At 42.4% G+C, this 15742-nt stretch overlaps 1 protein-coding gene across 1 annotated transcript; it reads right to left on the minus strand.

Annotated features, from left to right (window-relative positions):
* Positions 1–239: 239 nt before the first annotated feature.
* On the minus strand, positions 240–14677 carry SCML4 (Scm polycomb group protein like 4). Its single transcript, XM_042828566.1, has 4 exons — positions 14623–14677; positions 11559–11822; positions 3917–4062; positions 240–365 (listed from the first exon to the last, which is right to left on the minus strand). The coding sequence occupies exons 1-4, from the start codon at positions 14675–14677 to the stop codon at positions 240–242; spliced, it is 591 nt and encodes a 196-aa protein (XP_042684500.1).
* Positions 14678–15742: the final 1065 nt, after the last annotated feature.

Raw genomic sequence — 15742 nt, forward strand, 5'->3', positions numbered from 1 at the left:
AACATTAATGGTACAAAATAATTACTGTAATTATACACTTTTTGGCAAATTATTAACACAAAGCAGCCCGAAAGCTCCCATTGGACTAAAAAAATTGCGAAGATGCACAAATGTTAAAAAAGACAAAGTCTTTGTTAAAGAGGGGAAAAACAATCTTCAAAAGAATGCATTTCTGTAAGGCAGCATGTTACCTATAGTTTTTTGTCTAGATTTAGGTTCTGCTGTTGTTCAGGAAGCTGTTAGAACTTGGCTTGCTTGAGCTTATCGATGTGGTAGCACAGTTTCAGCGCAGGTCCCAGTTTCAGCCCCAGGTATTTCATGATCATGTCACTTTTCAGCAGCAACAAAGCATTGCCATCAATCTCCTGATTTCAGAAGAGAGAAAGAGAATCAAAATACGTAAACCCCCTGCTTCCAGCACCACAAAAGCAAGATGTCAGTGCTGTAATCCTGACACATTACCCAGGGTGAATCAGAAACGGCACATCATAGATGGAAATGTCATGAATTTTGAAATTTCATTAAGAAATTGAAAGCTGAAGTAGGATAAAAGGAAACTCTAAAGGAGCTTTTAATCAAATATTACTACTTATTCTTCAATGAACCCTAAGGTTTGTCAATGTTTTTGATTCTTTGACAGCAAAATCATGAGGATTTTTTTTTTAAACATCAGACTTGCTCCAAGCCCAGTTCTGAGAAAACTGATCTTAAGAGAAAGGAGCAAGTGATGGAGAGATGTGGCCTCATTAACTGCTAATAGCACACCTCTGAATCTCAGCTTTGTTCCTGGCTATCTGCATATTTCGTGTATCCTCAGTACACTTACACCCGGTGATACATGCAATTAGTTTCTTAAATTGAAAGCAGTAATACCATAATTCATTTGCCACCAAGTTCATCTGTTTATACCAGACCTTTGGCTTGAAAAACCTTTTGTAACTACAAAATGCTGTGTTAAGCACCAAATAGCACTGGTGTACAAAGAGGTGGACGCTGTTCCACTGCGGGTTCTCCTATGACTGTAAAGCACAGAAGCTTCCAAATACAATGCCCTACTTCTGTTTCTGAGCTTGCCTGTTTGTTTTTTTTTCCCCCAACTGTATTAGGAGAGCTGCTTAAAAATAATAACTCTCCTCTTGGTCTTCACCTCGCTTTGTTGCTTGGAGAGCTAAAACATAACTAATGAATATGAGTGCATAAATGCAGGCATCCACACAGGAGCATTAATGCTGTATATATTCTATTTGATGGTTTTCACAGTGCTTTTTTCCTCTGTGATCCATTACCTACTAATTAAGCAATACTATGGATCCTAATTTGCCCTGATCATTATTATTCCATTCAGCAGGTGATTTAGCTGATGAGCAGTTAAGGTCACTTTCTGATTAACTCAATCAATTGATGCTCTTCATTCTGCAACCCCCACTCCATCCATTACAAAAACTCTCTTTGCTCTCCTTCTCTCCTTCCCATTATTTTAAAGAAGCTAAAGAAAAGAAGATTAAGTATCATATTTAAATTAATATTTGCTTATAAAACCGTACTCCTGGAGATGCGATGCCATTGGGTAAAATCACTGTCAAGGTATTTGGTGTGAATGTAACTGTTTCTAAGTGTGGAGTTCAACATTTTATTATTTCCTCTATTATGGTGGAGTAGAGGTCAAAATAACTAGAGCATGCCATAGGGAGAATTCATATTTAATCAATCCAAAATACCCCCATATTAGCCAAATCCCTATACAGATTGTTGACTTGGCTTCTCTCCAGTATTATTGTCATCCCTTAAAAAAATAAATAAATAAATAAAATGTGGGATTCTATAACATGGCTCCCCAGTTTGCAGTAGAAGATCTTGAGTCAGATCTGGAACTGTTAAATTCAATGCAATCAGCTTGTTTCACACACATTAGTTGAGATCTGGCCCACTGCAAGTTAGAGTGCTGCAGTTTTTCTGCAAGAGATGGGGACAGCAAATGTATGGGCTGCAAGATAATGATACAAGGAATTTGAACATACAGCTTCCAACTGCAAGAGTGGGTACTGCTGAGCTCATGCTAGTTTCTTTGCACGTGTTTTGAGTGGGCACTGATCAAGTCCCGTGCCTTCAGCACAAGAATTGTACCTGGTGGTTGATTCAAGCTTCTGCTTCTGGTGAGGAGAGCAGAGCAAGAGCCACGGACAACCTGTGACATGTGTTGAAGCTGTGGTCTGTGCAGGCTACACCTCCCTACAACCAGCAGAATGGCTCTGGGCACTGCGGTCAGCACTCACATGGACCAATATAGCAAAGGGAAAGAGTTCTGTCAATATGCAGGATACCTCCCCACCCTTCCCCTCCTCGTGGCCCCACCATCTTCTCCCTCCCAGTGTCATAGCTCAGATGAGCTGACTGCCACAGCAACAATTTCAGGTGACAACTGGGCCTTGTCAATGACAGTAAGTGCTTCTAAGTAAATTATGCACCTGCTTCATAGAAAGATTGAATATACAGGAAGATATGACTAAGGTTAATGGACTAATCACTTGTCTCTCACCCCTGGGGTCTCTGTGCTAATCCAGATGAGGTTTGAAGGCTGAAAAATTGCAGGGGCATATATAACTCCAAGGCGCAATTGAATTGAGTTGTGTGGTAATCTTACCCAGGTTCTCAAACCTACTGCATATTTTACAAGGAAACCAGTAATGAGTAGAGCCCAGTATTAGAGTAGAGGTGCTGGGTGCTTGACCAATGCTGACAGAAACAGTCTTCAGAGGCAATTTAACTTGGTCTCTTTGGTCACAGAGCAGTGACAGTATTGTAGCATGGCATGCTTCAGAGCAGCAGGCCCAATGAGCCAAGATTAAATATTCTTCCTGGCAGTGTACCTGGGAGTGTGCACTTCACAGACCAGGGCAATCCTCTCTACTGGTGCACAGCTCCTTCTACAAGTCTCAAAAATTCACGTCAAAGCAAGTTTCCTTAAGTCTACATGTGCCTCATTTATCTTCCTGATACCTATTTGGCCAATGTGGGCCATCTGACTCCTCTGCAGAAAGCAGGGAAAGAAAGCTAGCACCTGGTCTGCAATCAAAGGTTTGATCCTAGCATGGCTGTGCCTGCTCTGTCCTCACCCCATCGCCCTGCCTGCAGGTGTCAGATGGTCTCAGTCCCTGACTGTGGTGAGCATCCATCGAGGCTCATGCTCTGAATTGGCCAAGGAAGGGTGGATGAGGCTGAAGATGTAGTGATATGTGGTGCTACCAGATCCAGCAAAAACAAGAAAATCCTGATCAGATATTGTTTACAGTCTACTAATTAGGATTTCTTCACAAGAGATGGCCTAATGAAGGCAGCTATCATATTCCCCAGTAAGTCATCTGGTCCTTTAAATCTGGTTATGTAGTTACATAATATTAAAAGTCCACAAATTTGGCTGTTTCAGGCTTCTGCTGCTAAATGTCCACAGATATATATATATATTAAAAATTATATATATAATATATATTATATATTTTATATTATATATATTATATTTTAAAAAAGCTCTTTGGAGAGGAATCACAGGTATCCTGGAAAAAAAAAGAAGTGTTTGAAGCACGTTTTTTTTGCCACACAATCTGACAGTGAAAAAAAAAACACCAGATCCTGTATGATTTCTGTTAGGTTTAGCATAATGATTTATGCTGGCATGGTGAGAAGAAATAATGAGCATTTCCTAAAGATGTTGTTAGGATTTTACTATTGAGGGATAAGTGAATGTTTCTTCACCCTAGCCCCCTGTTTGATGTGAACCCCTTGCAGGGCCCTTTGCTCAAACCATCTGAGCACAGGCACTCCCTATAGCAGCCATAGACAGGGCGCACGTGGTATGCTGGCTGTCTCTCTTGCAGGTGACTTAAATCCCCTAGAAGCACTAAGAGCAGCCTTTACATACGTGTTTTCTGAAGAGCTCCACGTGAGGACCTAAAGCGTGAGGGTCTGCATCCTTCACAAACCAAATCACATCATCCACGGTCCAGGTCAAAGGATTCTTGCTTGATGGCCGAGCCACGTCTTGTCGTTCTGGTGAAGGACTTGAGGCTATCGATACAAAAAAGCCCACAACAGCACATTACAAAAGCATGCAGTGATTTCCTTGGTTTGTGGGCATGCAGCAGTGCAGCAGCCCCACGTGTTGGATGTTGGATCTGTGCGTATCAGCCTGAGCTGATGGGGTGAGAGAGAAGGGACTTGGCAGTTTTGGATCCAACTGCTTACCAGGAGATATGATCCCAGCTGGTGAATTGTGTTAAAAAACATGAAACACTCAGGTTCCTGCTGGGGAAGGAACAATGTGCCAGCTGCCAGCCTCTTAAACTGAGCTGCCCCTGCTGTCTGATCTGCAAACACTGGGGATCTCGACTCCAGAAGACACAACCCTCCCACCTGGAGGCATGAAACAAAGGAGCTTGCCATTAAATGCAAAGGCTAGGAGATAAAATTGGGATACAGCAAATATTTTATTTCTTTGCATCCAGACATTCAGTCTTTTCTTGAAGCTTAGAGGTGGGTTCCTACTGAATGTTCTGCTCACGTGAAGCTAAAGGTCCCCAGTGAATGCCTGTTTGGAGATCTACTAAAATACATGGAGATGAACACTGCACATGTGACTTTTTAATGGTGTAAGCCCTGGATGATTTAAGGTCACTTTGACTTGCTGTAGCTTTAAATCAAGTGAATAAAGGCATATCAGAATGAAAGTGCATTTATGTTTTTATTCTTAGTCTCTGCAGAATTATAAATCTTAGCCTTAGATGCATATAATTTGCACACATACATATACCCTTACGTTGTTTCACTATCCCAAGTACTGTATTATGCTAGGTTACAGGAAATCCACACAATGCAAACTTTATATTCACAGGCAGCAGCACAGAAATGGATGTGATGTTACTTGCCAAGACTTGCTCATCAGTTTCTGCTAAGGTTCAGTTTTCAATGAGAGATGTAGGTGGTAAGCAAGCAGGCACTGCAGGAGACAGAAAGGGAAGCAGAAGAGTGCAAACAGAGGGAGATCATGGATAGCTAAACTGGAGCCTGGAGAGGCCCCAGGTAGCAAGCAGGGGAGCCAGAATGGCTTCAAGCTGCTGAGGAAAGAAGGGCTGATCCCTCCAGAGAAATTCTGAGTTCATAAAATGTGTGAGAATACCACGCGTGGCTCAAAACATGATAATGCGTATGAGCAAATGCAGTGGGCGGGGTTGGTGGCTTATGTAAATCCTTGTTCTGATGACTTCAATAGAACCGTGCTGATTTATGTGAGTGGGGGTCTGCCCATCTATGCACAATGATGGCTTTATGTGCATATTGGTCCTTTTTTCTTGCCGCATCCGCATCCCACAGTATAATGTAATGAGGTATATTTTGCAGTTATAAAGGATGAACTGTAGAAAGCAGCAGCGCTATGAATGTGTGAATGTGGTCGATGGGCTTCATAATGGGATGTGATGTAAATATCATGATAATTACACTCTCATTTGCTAAGTCACTGTTCTGGATATAAAGGACAAGGAATAGCCGCAGGTCCTCTTAATTAGACAGTGAGGATTTGTGTTCATATGGACTCATGCGACCCTGGGCTCTGCTCGCAGAATAAATGCAATACACAGTGGTACAGACACCATCTGGACTCTTTGGCATAAAGCGATGAAGATGAAGAGTGCAAAACGTATGGGGCAATTTCAGCCAGCCCCTGGATCATCAGTAATATTGAGCAAGTTTGTCAGGGACGAGTGAGAGAACCTCGACTTGCCTGGGAGCTGGAGGAGCCAGCACCTGCAGGAGGCTGCTGCAGTCTGACACGCCAGCAGCACAAGCTGAGTGTGGGCACCACGAATTGAGGGCAAGGGGAAAAATAGAGAGAGGACTGAAAGGCTACTCAGTGCCTGTAAGGTTGCAGAAGTTTTAATGCCACAGCAATAGTGTGGTCAGGGAACATGTGCCACTACCGAGGATCACATTTTTTCCACTTAAATTTGCATGACTGCAAGGAAATCTGAGACGGCTTTGCCTGGGGTTCACACCAGGTGAAAGGAGAGCAGCCCTGGACCCAAGTGACTGCTGCCCAGAAATGCCCTTCTGCCAGAAATGCGTTGCTTCCAGAAATGCCAGGAAAGGGTAAAGGGAAGTAGCAAGCCCCTGGGAGCAGCTGGGAGCCTCTGCGGGCATTAGAAATATTGGTAATATAAGGAAGTGGGGTGAGAAGAAAAGGTTGAAATGACAGGGCAAACTCTACTCAGTGCTCTGCAGTCTAGCAAACAATAGCATAAATCTGATTTTTTTAGAGAAATATAAAAATGACCTTTCTAAAGAATCTACATGGCCAGAACTCTTCCAGCCTCCAACAAGTGAAGGTAATCCTGTCAAACCCCACCCGCAGTAGAACCACGTAGAAACAAAAACTATGCATAGATATTAACTCTATTTTAATCTATATATATTCCTAGGTTCATGTCCTATATTCTCTGCTGCTTTTTCATGAATTGTGATATTTTCCTTGCATGTAAGTGGCTACTTTTAAATGCTGTCAGTAAAACTGGGATACCATCAGTTTGCAGACAGACATCTCAAATGCAGTTCATAGCTGGTGAGGTTGGAAGCAATCTGTTTTTCCATCTCTTTTAAAATGTATTTTGTTTCCTAATTTATTCTGACTTCTTAACTTTGTAATTTACCCATGTAAGTGCAGTTTCTTTATTTCTGAAAAAAATAAATCATTTCATGCCTACACAAAGGCACGAGTTCTCTGTTTCAATAGCATCACTTTGCTAAAAGATTATATTAAGCACAAAAGTGTTTGATGGCAGCAGGGCAAGTACTATACATTTTTTCTTATCTGAAGGTATTCACATTTAACCTAAGAATTAGATAAATGAGGAAGTCTCATGTCTCCTGGGTATCCTATGCCATCCTGTCATCAGAATTAATCAAGATGATAATGAATACTCAGATTACAAAGAGATGGGAGTGCTCAGGACCAATAATTATTTTTAGAGATCGTAATCTAGGTCAAATCCAATTTCCTGTTTTTGACAGGTGGCAAAAAAAAATTGTCAAATTAATGGAATGAGATATGGAAATTCAGGTAATCAAAGGGAAGCACTCCCCCTCCTGCCTGTGTTGGCACTGGAGAGGATGGGGAAGGAGCTCCCTGCAGGGGAAGGCTCTTGGGGCATCCCAGCTGAGACCATTGCAGGGATGGCTGGAAGTATGAGATCGGCACCCAACACCCAACAAAGCCAATGGCAAGACAGTGTTGGTGCAAAGGAGCCAGTGGTGGAGCTCTTGCCCCTCAGGCTTTTTTCTGAGCCCACTTCAGGCTCCAGATGTTCCTGAGAAGGAGGGTGAAGGGAGGGAAAGCCAACAGCTGAGTGGCTGCAGAGTCACAATGAGAAAATACAATGCTAAAGTGGAGTTAAACCTGTGAAAGAAGGAAAGATAAATAATGGACTCCCTAAATATGTTCTTGGCAAACAAACAGAGCCCCAAGGGAGTGTGGCCATTGATAGATAAGAGTGGAAAGGAAGTGACAGATGAACTTTAATATTGCTGCAGGCCTAAATGATTTCTTTGCCTCAGGGAAAAGGGGTGGGGATGAAATTTTAAAAGGCTCTCTCTGATCGTACTGGAGCAGTTAATGAGGAGCAGCAGATCCACTGAAAGTAAGCCAAAGTAGCAGGACCTCAATGGTACAGAGGGATAGGAAACACTTCTTTAAAAAGCCCTTCCACCGCATGTGAGGACAGGAGGAGGGCTCTGCAGGAGAGGCTTCCTGAGACAGCAGGCAGCACCCACAGTGTGGCATGGGGACGTGATGCCACAACTGCCAGAGCAGCCCTGCTGATTGAGATACAGCCATAAACTGGTGGCAAACGCTTACTGGGGCTTTCCTTGTCTCTCTTTTGAAGAAGAAAAAGAAAAGCTCAGTGCAGGTGTCGAACCTTCCAGGTTGCGAAAGTGCCCTCAAAACCTGGCAAGCTGTGCACACAGAAGCAGCGGGACCAGGGCTGAGCTTCTATTCCCTTGCCATTGCCTGGAGGAGGTGCTGAGCCTGGCTCCCCTGCAAGGTGCTTGCAGCATTCATCTGTGAAAAACAACCTTCGAACCCTGTGCCTGAAATGCTGTCAGGAAAAAAATGTATTAAGCAAGTGGGACTGTCTCTTTAACAAAGACCCTCGGGGGTAATAATTAACTGTTAATATTGGATAATAAAATCTGCATAAAGTCCCCAGGCTATAGGCAAGGTTGAGGCTGTTACGTTGCGGCTGAACGCACAATTCTTCACACTTGGGATAAAGGGTTTGTTTGTCTTTATATAAGAAGGCTTGGAAAAGTTTATGGTTTATGATGTCCTTGACTATTCCTTCTCAGATTTAAGAGCTTCAATTTGGCAGACGATGACAGCAAAGTGCATGTTTATCTCTTAGTAGCCCCAACTGGCTTTCTGAAATGAGATTTTTTTGTTTGTTTGTTTGTTTGGAAATTTTTAGCATAGTCATGGAGAATTAGGCATCATGCTTCCAATCGCATTAATGAGAGCTTTGGGTTTTAATCTCATCCATTCCCCTTGAAAAGCTTGTTCTGCTATGTGCTGAGATATGTTTTGCAGTTATGATTTTTGCCACAATGTTTGCCCACCCTGATAAATAAGGCATGCTATTTTTCTGATATATCAATTAATAAAATGGATTGACCTGAGGTTTTGGAGATAAATTCTTCCTCTTTTTAATGAGCCCTGTCCATCCCTGTCTTTAAGTAAGCAAACTGAGGAGGATTAAAACGGATGCATGTATGCACCAATTACTCATCTCTGCCCGTTTATGATTCAGGAGCATATGAATTGTCCCTAGAAAGTGGAAAAGCATACACACAAGCATCATGTTGAGAGCACGGATTCCTAAGACCTTTGAGAGAGATTTTGCCAAGACAGTAATCAAACTCCAGCGTAGCTGCACTGAAGCATTCATGGGAAGATACATATTTAAAAGGTTGTGATTACTATTAAAGTATAAAGAGAAAAATACATGAAAAATAGGATAGCTGTGAAAAAATAGAGTCTCTACCTTTAAGGAGAAGCAAACAGCACTTTGTAGAAATCCACAATGGGAATTCCAGCAGTACAGAGCTGCGCTACAGCACTGACACTATGGCAAATGGAGAAGGAAATGAAAGCAGACTGCCTGGAAGTTGCACTGTTTCCCTAAGGATGGAAGGGTTGCTGTAATAAATCTGTGGGCACCCTGACTTCATGGTTGTCACTGTGTTGTACGTCTCAGTCACTGAAAGCATCATGGCCGTAGGGAAGAGCCAACTGCTCTCCTCTGCTTCAGAGAAAGCAGATCCAGGGCAGTGAAGAAGTTCAGGGGAAAGGGGATGGTGGTGGCACAAACATTCACAAATCACTGGGGCAGATGTACAGAGGTGCACAGAGCACCTAGAACACAGGCAATTGCTAATCCTCCTGTTGGAGACATTGATGACAAACTCATCTCTATATGGATGTATTTACTCCTGCACATGCATACCCTCACTGTTAATAATTATAGATAAGTGCTATCAATAGATTAACAACTTTTTTTTGTGTGTGTGTGATGCTCTCTTCTTAACCATCAGCTTTAGGAGCCCTTACGGCTGAACTGGCCAAAATAACAGGGACGTTCATAGTCACAGAAGAGAAAATAATACAGCCGAGCAAGATTAAGCCCTGATTTTAAGCTCCAGTCTCCCGAACATAGATTCAAATCCATTATACAAAGGCTTTTCTCCACATAATGCACTTTTAAGCACAGGAACTTTACCATGGTGTTATTATTATTATTAATGCTGAAAACATGCAATGTATTCAATAAGCCATTGGGTAATTTAAGGGAGAAGAACCTATGACTGGTTACTCAATATGAATTCACCACTTCTGGCTCAAAGTCCTTCAGCCACCAATTTCTGAAAGTGGAGAGGGTGCTGGGGAAGCACTGCTGTGCCTGCGCTCAGCTCTGCCCTGGGGCATGCCTCATGCTGGAGACAAGATGCACAGCAAAGCAGAACTTCAGAACTTCGATCTCAGCTGCTCTGACATTTTCCTGTACACTACGAAGAAATATCCAGAATGATGAAGGTTTTCAAACCAAGCTAGTAACAACATTGTTAAATCTTGGCTTATTGCAGAAGCCCTTCCAGTTTCCAGGGGAAATGCAAAAAGCAATGTAAGAAGCCAATGCTGGACAAAAAGGTTAGGGGGAACCAGCAAAGCTACAGCAAATATATCAAGAGGAAAAAGTAACTGGAGTGACAGTAGATTCCATTAATATATGAGGAAGGGGAAGAAATTAATGACTTGAAAATGGCTGAGATATTCAACTCCTTTGTTAAATCTACCTTCAAGATGAAAAATGCATAAATGAAGTTTGAATAATTAGTAAGGGGTGAAGACACTATTCAAATGGCCACTGATAAAGACCCATTCATGGAGGAATTGAAAAATGCAAATAAAGAAAAAGCAGAAGTTCAGGGAATCACCTAACTCATTCGATGAACCCAAGTCTTTTCTGGGGTGAAAGAAGTCGTGGCTAACGGAATACAGCACAAAGCTGGAGAAGAGCAAATGCAGTCCAGGATTAGAAAGTACGCTTGCCACTATCTCAGCTAGTTCTCTCCTGATATTCTGAGTATCTACCCCATCCTCTGCCCTTCTCTGCCTTACACCAGGCTGCCCCTGTAGTCTCACTTGCTCCTCTCACCTCAGCTGCCAGGAAAGTTTTCCTGGAGGGAAGCCATCTTTTGCAATGAGTCCCATTTTAAGAGGGCTTGGCACCAGCAGAGTGCCCTTAATGGGCAGAGCGATCAACTCAGTGAGTTTAAATCCTACGAGGATAGCTGGACAAAAATACCAAGAAAGGGGAGTGGAAGGGTTATTGAAAGCAGTGGTTCCTGTGGCATCTCTTGGATCTGCAGACAAACTTCTACTGACTTTTCTTCCCTAAAGGATAAAAAAGCCTTGAGCAGTGAGCCAGGTGATTTCTAAAAATGTGTTTCTGGTCAGCCTTTTTCAAATAAAATTTGCTGCAGTTTGTATTTCAAGGGGTAAGGTTGGCTATACATCTGGGAAGCAAAAACTTTTGCTAAATCGTTTGATAGGCTCTAATATTTGAATTTGCTCGTTGTGGTACTTTGTACACAGCTGCTCTCATGCAATTAACCTGCCTGTAAGAAGTCTCAATCTTGGGGAAGAACGCCTTATGTATTAATATTTATGTCTGTAAATTGATAATGGCAGTTGTGATTGCCACTCGATTATACATAATGCATACGTTTACATAATTAATAACAGCATTAGAAAACATTCACCATTTTGCTTAATGATGAACAGATTGATTTTGTGTTTACATAGGTTATTATTTCTCCTTTTAAGTGGAAGCACGCGTGGAGTGCATGCCAGTGCAAGTGCACCTTGCTAACTTTCCTGGAAATTTGGCAATGACTTCAGACCCCAGCACGGCACCAGCATAGCAACACACATTGCTAGAAGGAAGATATTATACTACCACTTGTGTTTCCTTCAGAATAGGTCCCATTCCTTGTTGGGCTGGAGGCGTGGTGCCGCGGGCCAGCAGAGGAAGACCTCCCTGAGGACACCGGAGCAGGTCGATGGCCACAGGAGGAAGAGGAGCCTCCAGCAGGATGTCCATCTGCAGGACTCTGCCGCATGGCATACACGGAGCCCACACAACTGAAGGCAGAGTCAGTAGGATCTGCACTGTACCGCTTCATATTAGCTGGATCCAGATAATCCTCGGGGATGACTGTTTCTGCTCAGCAAGAAACGAAAGAATCAGTAAAATGGAACCAACATTTAGCTTCACTTCAAACTTCCTGTACAGACAGCTGGATGGCACAGATAGGCTGGACCCAGGAGGCATCTTTTCTGAGAATTAATAAACAATAAAGGGGAGCACAATCTCTCAGAAGTCAGTAGAATCATGACAGGGAAGTTTTGGCTTGATGCAACCCACCTGTTGGGCATCAGGTTAGGGCAGTACTCTCCCACTACTTCCCACTCCCACTGGGTGGGAATGCAAAGGCAGGGTTCACTTGCCTCATGGTGCTTCCTGAACACTACCAAAGCCGAAGGTCTAATGGACAGCGTGAGGATGAGGAGCTTCAGGAATCCAGCCCCTACGCATACATGCTATCTCTGCCTTAGAGATTCCCACTCCAGCTGGGTGATACAAAGCATCAGCATCAGGCAGACAGGGAGACCGCACATTAGGCAAGTGCCTCCCTTTTCCCCTGTGATGTTTCTCTGAGCTGCTGAAATTGCCACTGTCCTTATTGCGTGTACAGTCCTCCAGCTACATCCGAGCAGAATGAAATCACCTGTATGGTGCCACACATCTCCTGACACTCAGTAATAGGATGAATTTATACAGTAATTTATGCTGTAAGACCCAAACCCCCAAACCCCATTGCTAATATATGCTGAGGTTGTATGTAATAGTCTTTTCCTTTTAATTTACGTTCTTCATATTTTCTTTTGAAAAATCCCTTTGCAGCTGCATGTAATCGTTGATATTAAACAAATGTGATTTAGTTTGACAACTCAAATACTCAAAAGTTGTGCCACACCAGCATCCTGGCACACATGTCAAGCCATAATACAGACTCCTGCTGTATGCTTATCTGACTTTTCATTTGCTTGCTGCTGCCTCTTAAAACTTTGGCCTGTTCTGGGCTGAAGCTGGACTCACTGTCAGGCAACTATCCCATTGGAAGGACAGCCATGAATGTGAAGTTTTCTCACTTTTGGGCATTTGTCTTTGTAACTGCATGTAACATTCCTCTAACTATATTTTTCTCCCTTAGATAATTTGGATTCTCGCAGAGTGCATGCAGGTAGCCTTCTGCTTTCTGCCAAGGGTTTCTGAGCTTTATTCCCACACAAATACAAACAGAGTGTAATTCAGCTGAATTCAACAGAGTTCAGCTAATATAACACTAACATAAGGGAAGGGAGATGGGAATCTGGCACTCTGAACCTTTTTCCTTAGCCTTCAACAGATGTCAAAATTGTATAGCAATTGAGATAACTACCTTGCTTTTCAGACTCCTCCCTGTAAACCAAAGAAAATCCAATCAAGCTTTCTCATTCAAAGGAATTTAATTACTGTGTAGAACACTTGCAATAAAAGCCTCTTATGCATAAAGAAGACAGCTCTTTCTGCAGCATCCTGCCTGCGCCACATGGAATAATTATGCCTCTTGTGAATGATTACCTCTTTATTTCAGGAAAGAATTCTTTTTTAATATAATTACAATATGAAGAAGATACAGACTGTCTAAACAACAAACAGCACGTTAGAACAGCTCTGCTAAATAAACAGCATACAGCTTTTATTACTATAGATATAAATGACTCCTAAATTTGTGAGTGGACACCAGGGATTTTTTGACTGATGTCAGACTCACAGTAATCTATGTAAAATAAGACCTGCATGGATAAAAGTCTCCCAGTGGAAAAGAATGTATGAGTTGTGTATGAGAATATGATGAAGAACCAGATGCTGTTATTTCTGTTACCAACTCTGCCTAAGACTCTTTTCTTGATCAAGATCAATTTATGGTTAGACTAGATGATACTAGTGGTCTTTTCCAACCTTAATGATTCTATGATTCTATGAATTTTTTCCACCTATCACTGCTTTGGGCTCCACAATAGGAGTAATGATGCCTATGCCCTGGGCAACCTGATTTAGCTGTACAAGTCTCTGTTCATTGCAGGGGAGTTGTACTAGATGACCTTTAAAATCTAACTCTAAGGATTCTATGATTTTATTGCCATAGATCAGCAGGAGCTTGTGTTTGTTACTGTTTGCACTGTACCCAAGATGAAGGTGCTTTGGCAATTTGAAGAGTGACTCATGTCATTAGACGAAGTGGAACATAGATCATCTTACACAGTCAGGTTTCTAGGCAAGCCTTTTCAGAGCTCCCAGTCTTCAGATTGGCATCAGCAGTCAGTAGGATAGAACAGCAACTTGCTGGAGTTACCTCTTCCTGACCATGGGTAGCTCATGAGGAAAGACAGGTCACAGACTGGGAAAAACGAGACTTGGCGTTCAAGCCTGAGTGGTTACAGGTTTAAGTCATGCATTTATGAAAGGTTCTGGTCAGCTTCTGTGCTGCCTGCTCAGTGTGGGCTGCTTTGTAAAAATGCACTAGCCAATGCAACTTCAGCAGCCACCTATTCTAAGTGGGACCATCTTGATACTACCAGAGCAAACAAGACTTAAATATTAGGAAAAACAGAACATGCTGGCTGCTATTAGGAAGCTAACAATCTTGGAGCAAGCATTAAAAAGCCTCAACCAAAAGGAGATGGAGAGCTTTTCAGCCAACAGCAGCAGGGTGCTGGAGGATCAGTGGGCACACTCTGTTGGGAAGGAGGAATAGTAACATAAAAATCTTGGCTTAAAACAGGCTTGCCTGCCTGGACTTCACAGGCTGGGCTGCTTACAGTGGCACTGTAAATGGGTTGCACCATCCAGAAACTCAGAAAAGACTGTGGAAGCTTTCTGTGTTCACAGCTGTCTGGCTCCCTGTTAGCTGTACCATAAAGAAGGTGAACAATGTGCAGCTCAAGCAGCGGTGTGTCCAGGTTTGACATCTACTAATCCCACTTTGACCAATTAGAAGAAAATATATTTTGTAAGACAGCAGAAGAAAATAAAACTAATTGAGGCTTAAAATGTTTCATAGATCTGTAGCTTAGCCCATCTGTATTCAGTTGTACTCTTGTATACTTTTTTTAGGTGGCTAGCAGAAGAGCACACGCTACTAAAAAATGGTAGGTGGTTTTAAAGCAGAGTTAGGTGAAAGCTGTTTGAACCTTTGCTTTGAGCACAGTGGTCTCCATTACAACTTTTCACTACACTGAGAAGCTCAAGCCATTGTGAATTAGTTTTCCTTTCCAGGAATGGTCCACAGGAAATTTGGATGAAAAGTGGAAGTTTATTACATCCAGCACACCTTAAAATGTAGCAAAGGAGAAGAGGAAAAAAAAAAAACCAACAAAACATAGTCACCAAAAGCAAAAGCAAGGCCTGTTTTCCCAGTTTAAAAATTCAGGTTTATTTAGCTGAGATTCTGAAAGTAGCAGCCTGCAACTAAACTCCTGAAGATGAGTCGATGTGAGAACCTGCAGCTCACATCCCAGCCCTGCTGCATGACTTGGGTCAGGTTATCCATCACCTCTGGACCACAGCTCTCCTTTAGCATGAAGAAAAGTACTAGTTTTATCTCTCACCTCAGCTGCACGGTAAGTAATTTGCCTCAGGGGTATCTGTACACCACTACAGGATGCCACGTGGATGTAACAGTGCATGTGTGAATGCAGATCACATACAATGGACCTTTGATGGCATCTGAAAATAGAGGCACTCCGGAAAGACAAAAAAATTGTGTATCCCATTGTGCATTAGGAAAGCAAAAGAAAATTAATTGCAAGTGAAGCAGGAAATGGAGAAGAGAGTATACTCAGGAAAGATAATCCCTACCTGATATTTTTCTGATATAATCTTTCCCTCTCTTCATGATTTAAAAACAAAACAAAACAAAACAAAACAAAACAAAACAAAACAAAAAAAAAACCCTACTAAAATCTCTCCTGTAGGCAAAAACACTTCCTGAACCCCCCAGTAACTCCCTCTCTCCTCTCCTCTCCTCTCCTCTC

The sequence above is a fragment of the Centrocercus urophasianus genome, unplaced genomic scaffold (genome assembly GCF_019232065.1).
Source record: "Centrocercus urophasianus isolate 14NV4802_14NV808 unplaced genomic scaffold, USGS_Curo_1.0 seq_10, whole genome shotgun sequence".
In the NCBI taxonomy this organism is placed as follows: Eukaryota; Metazoa; Chordata; class Aves; order Galliformes; family Phasianidae; genus Centrocercus; species Centrocercus urophasianus.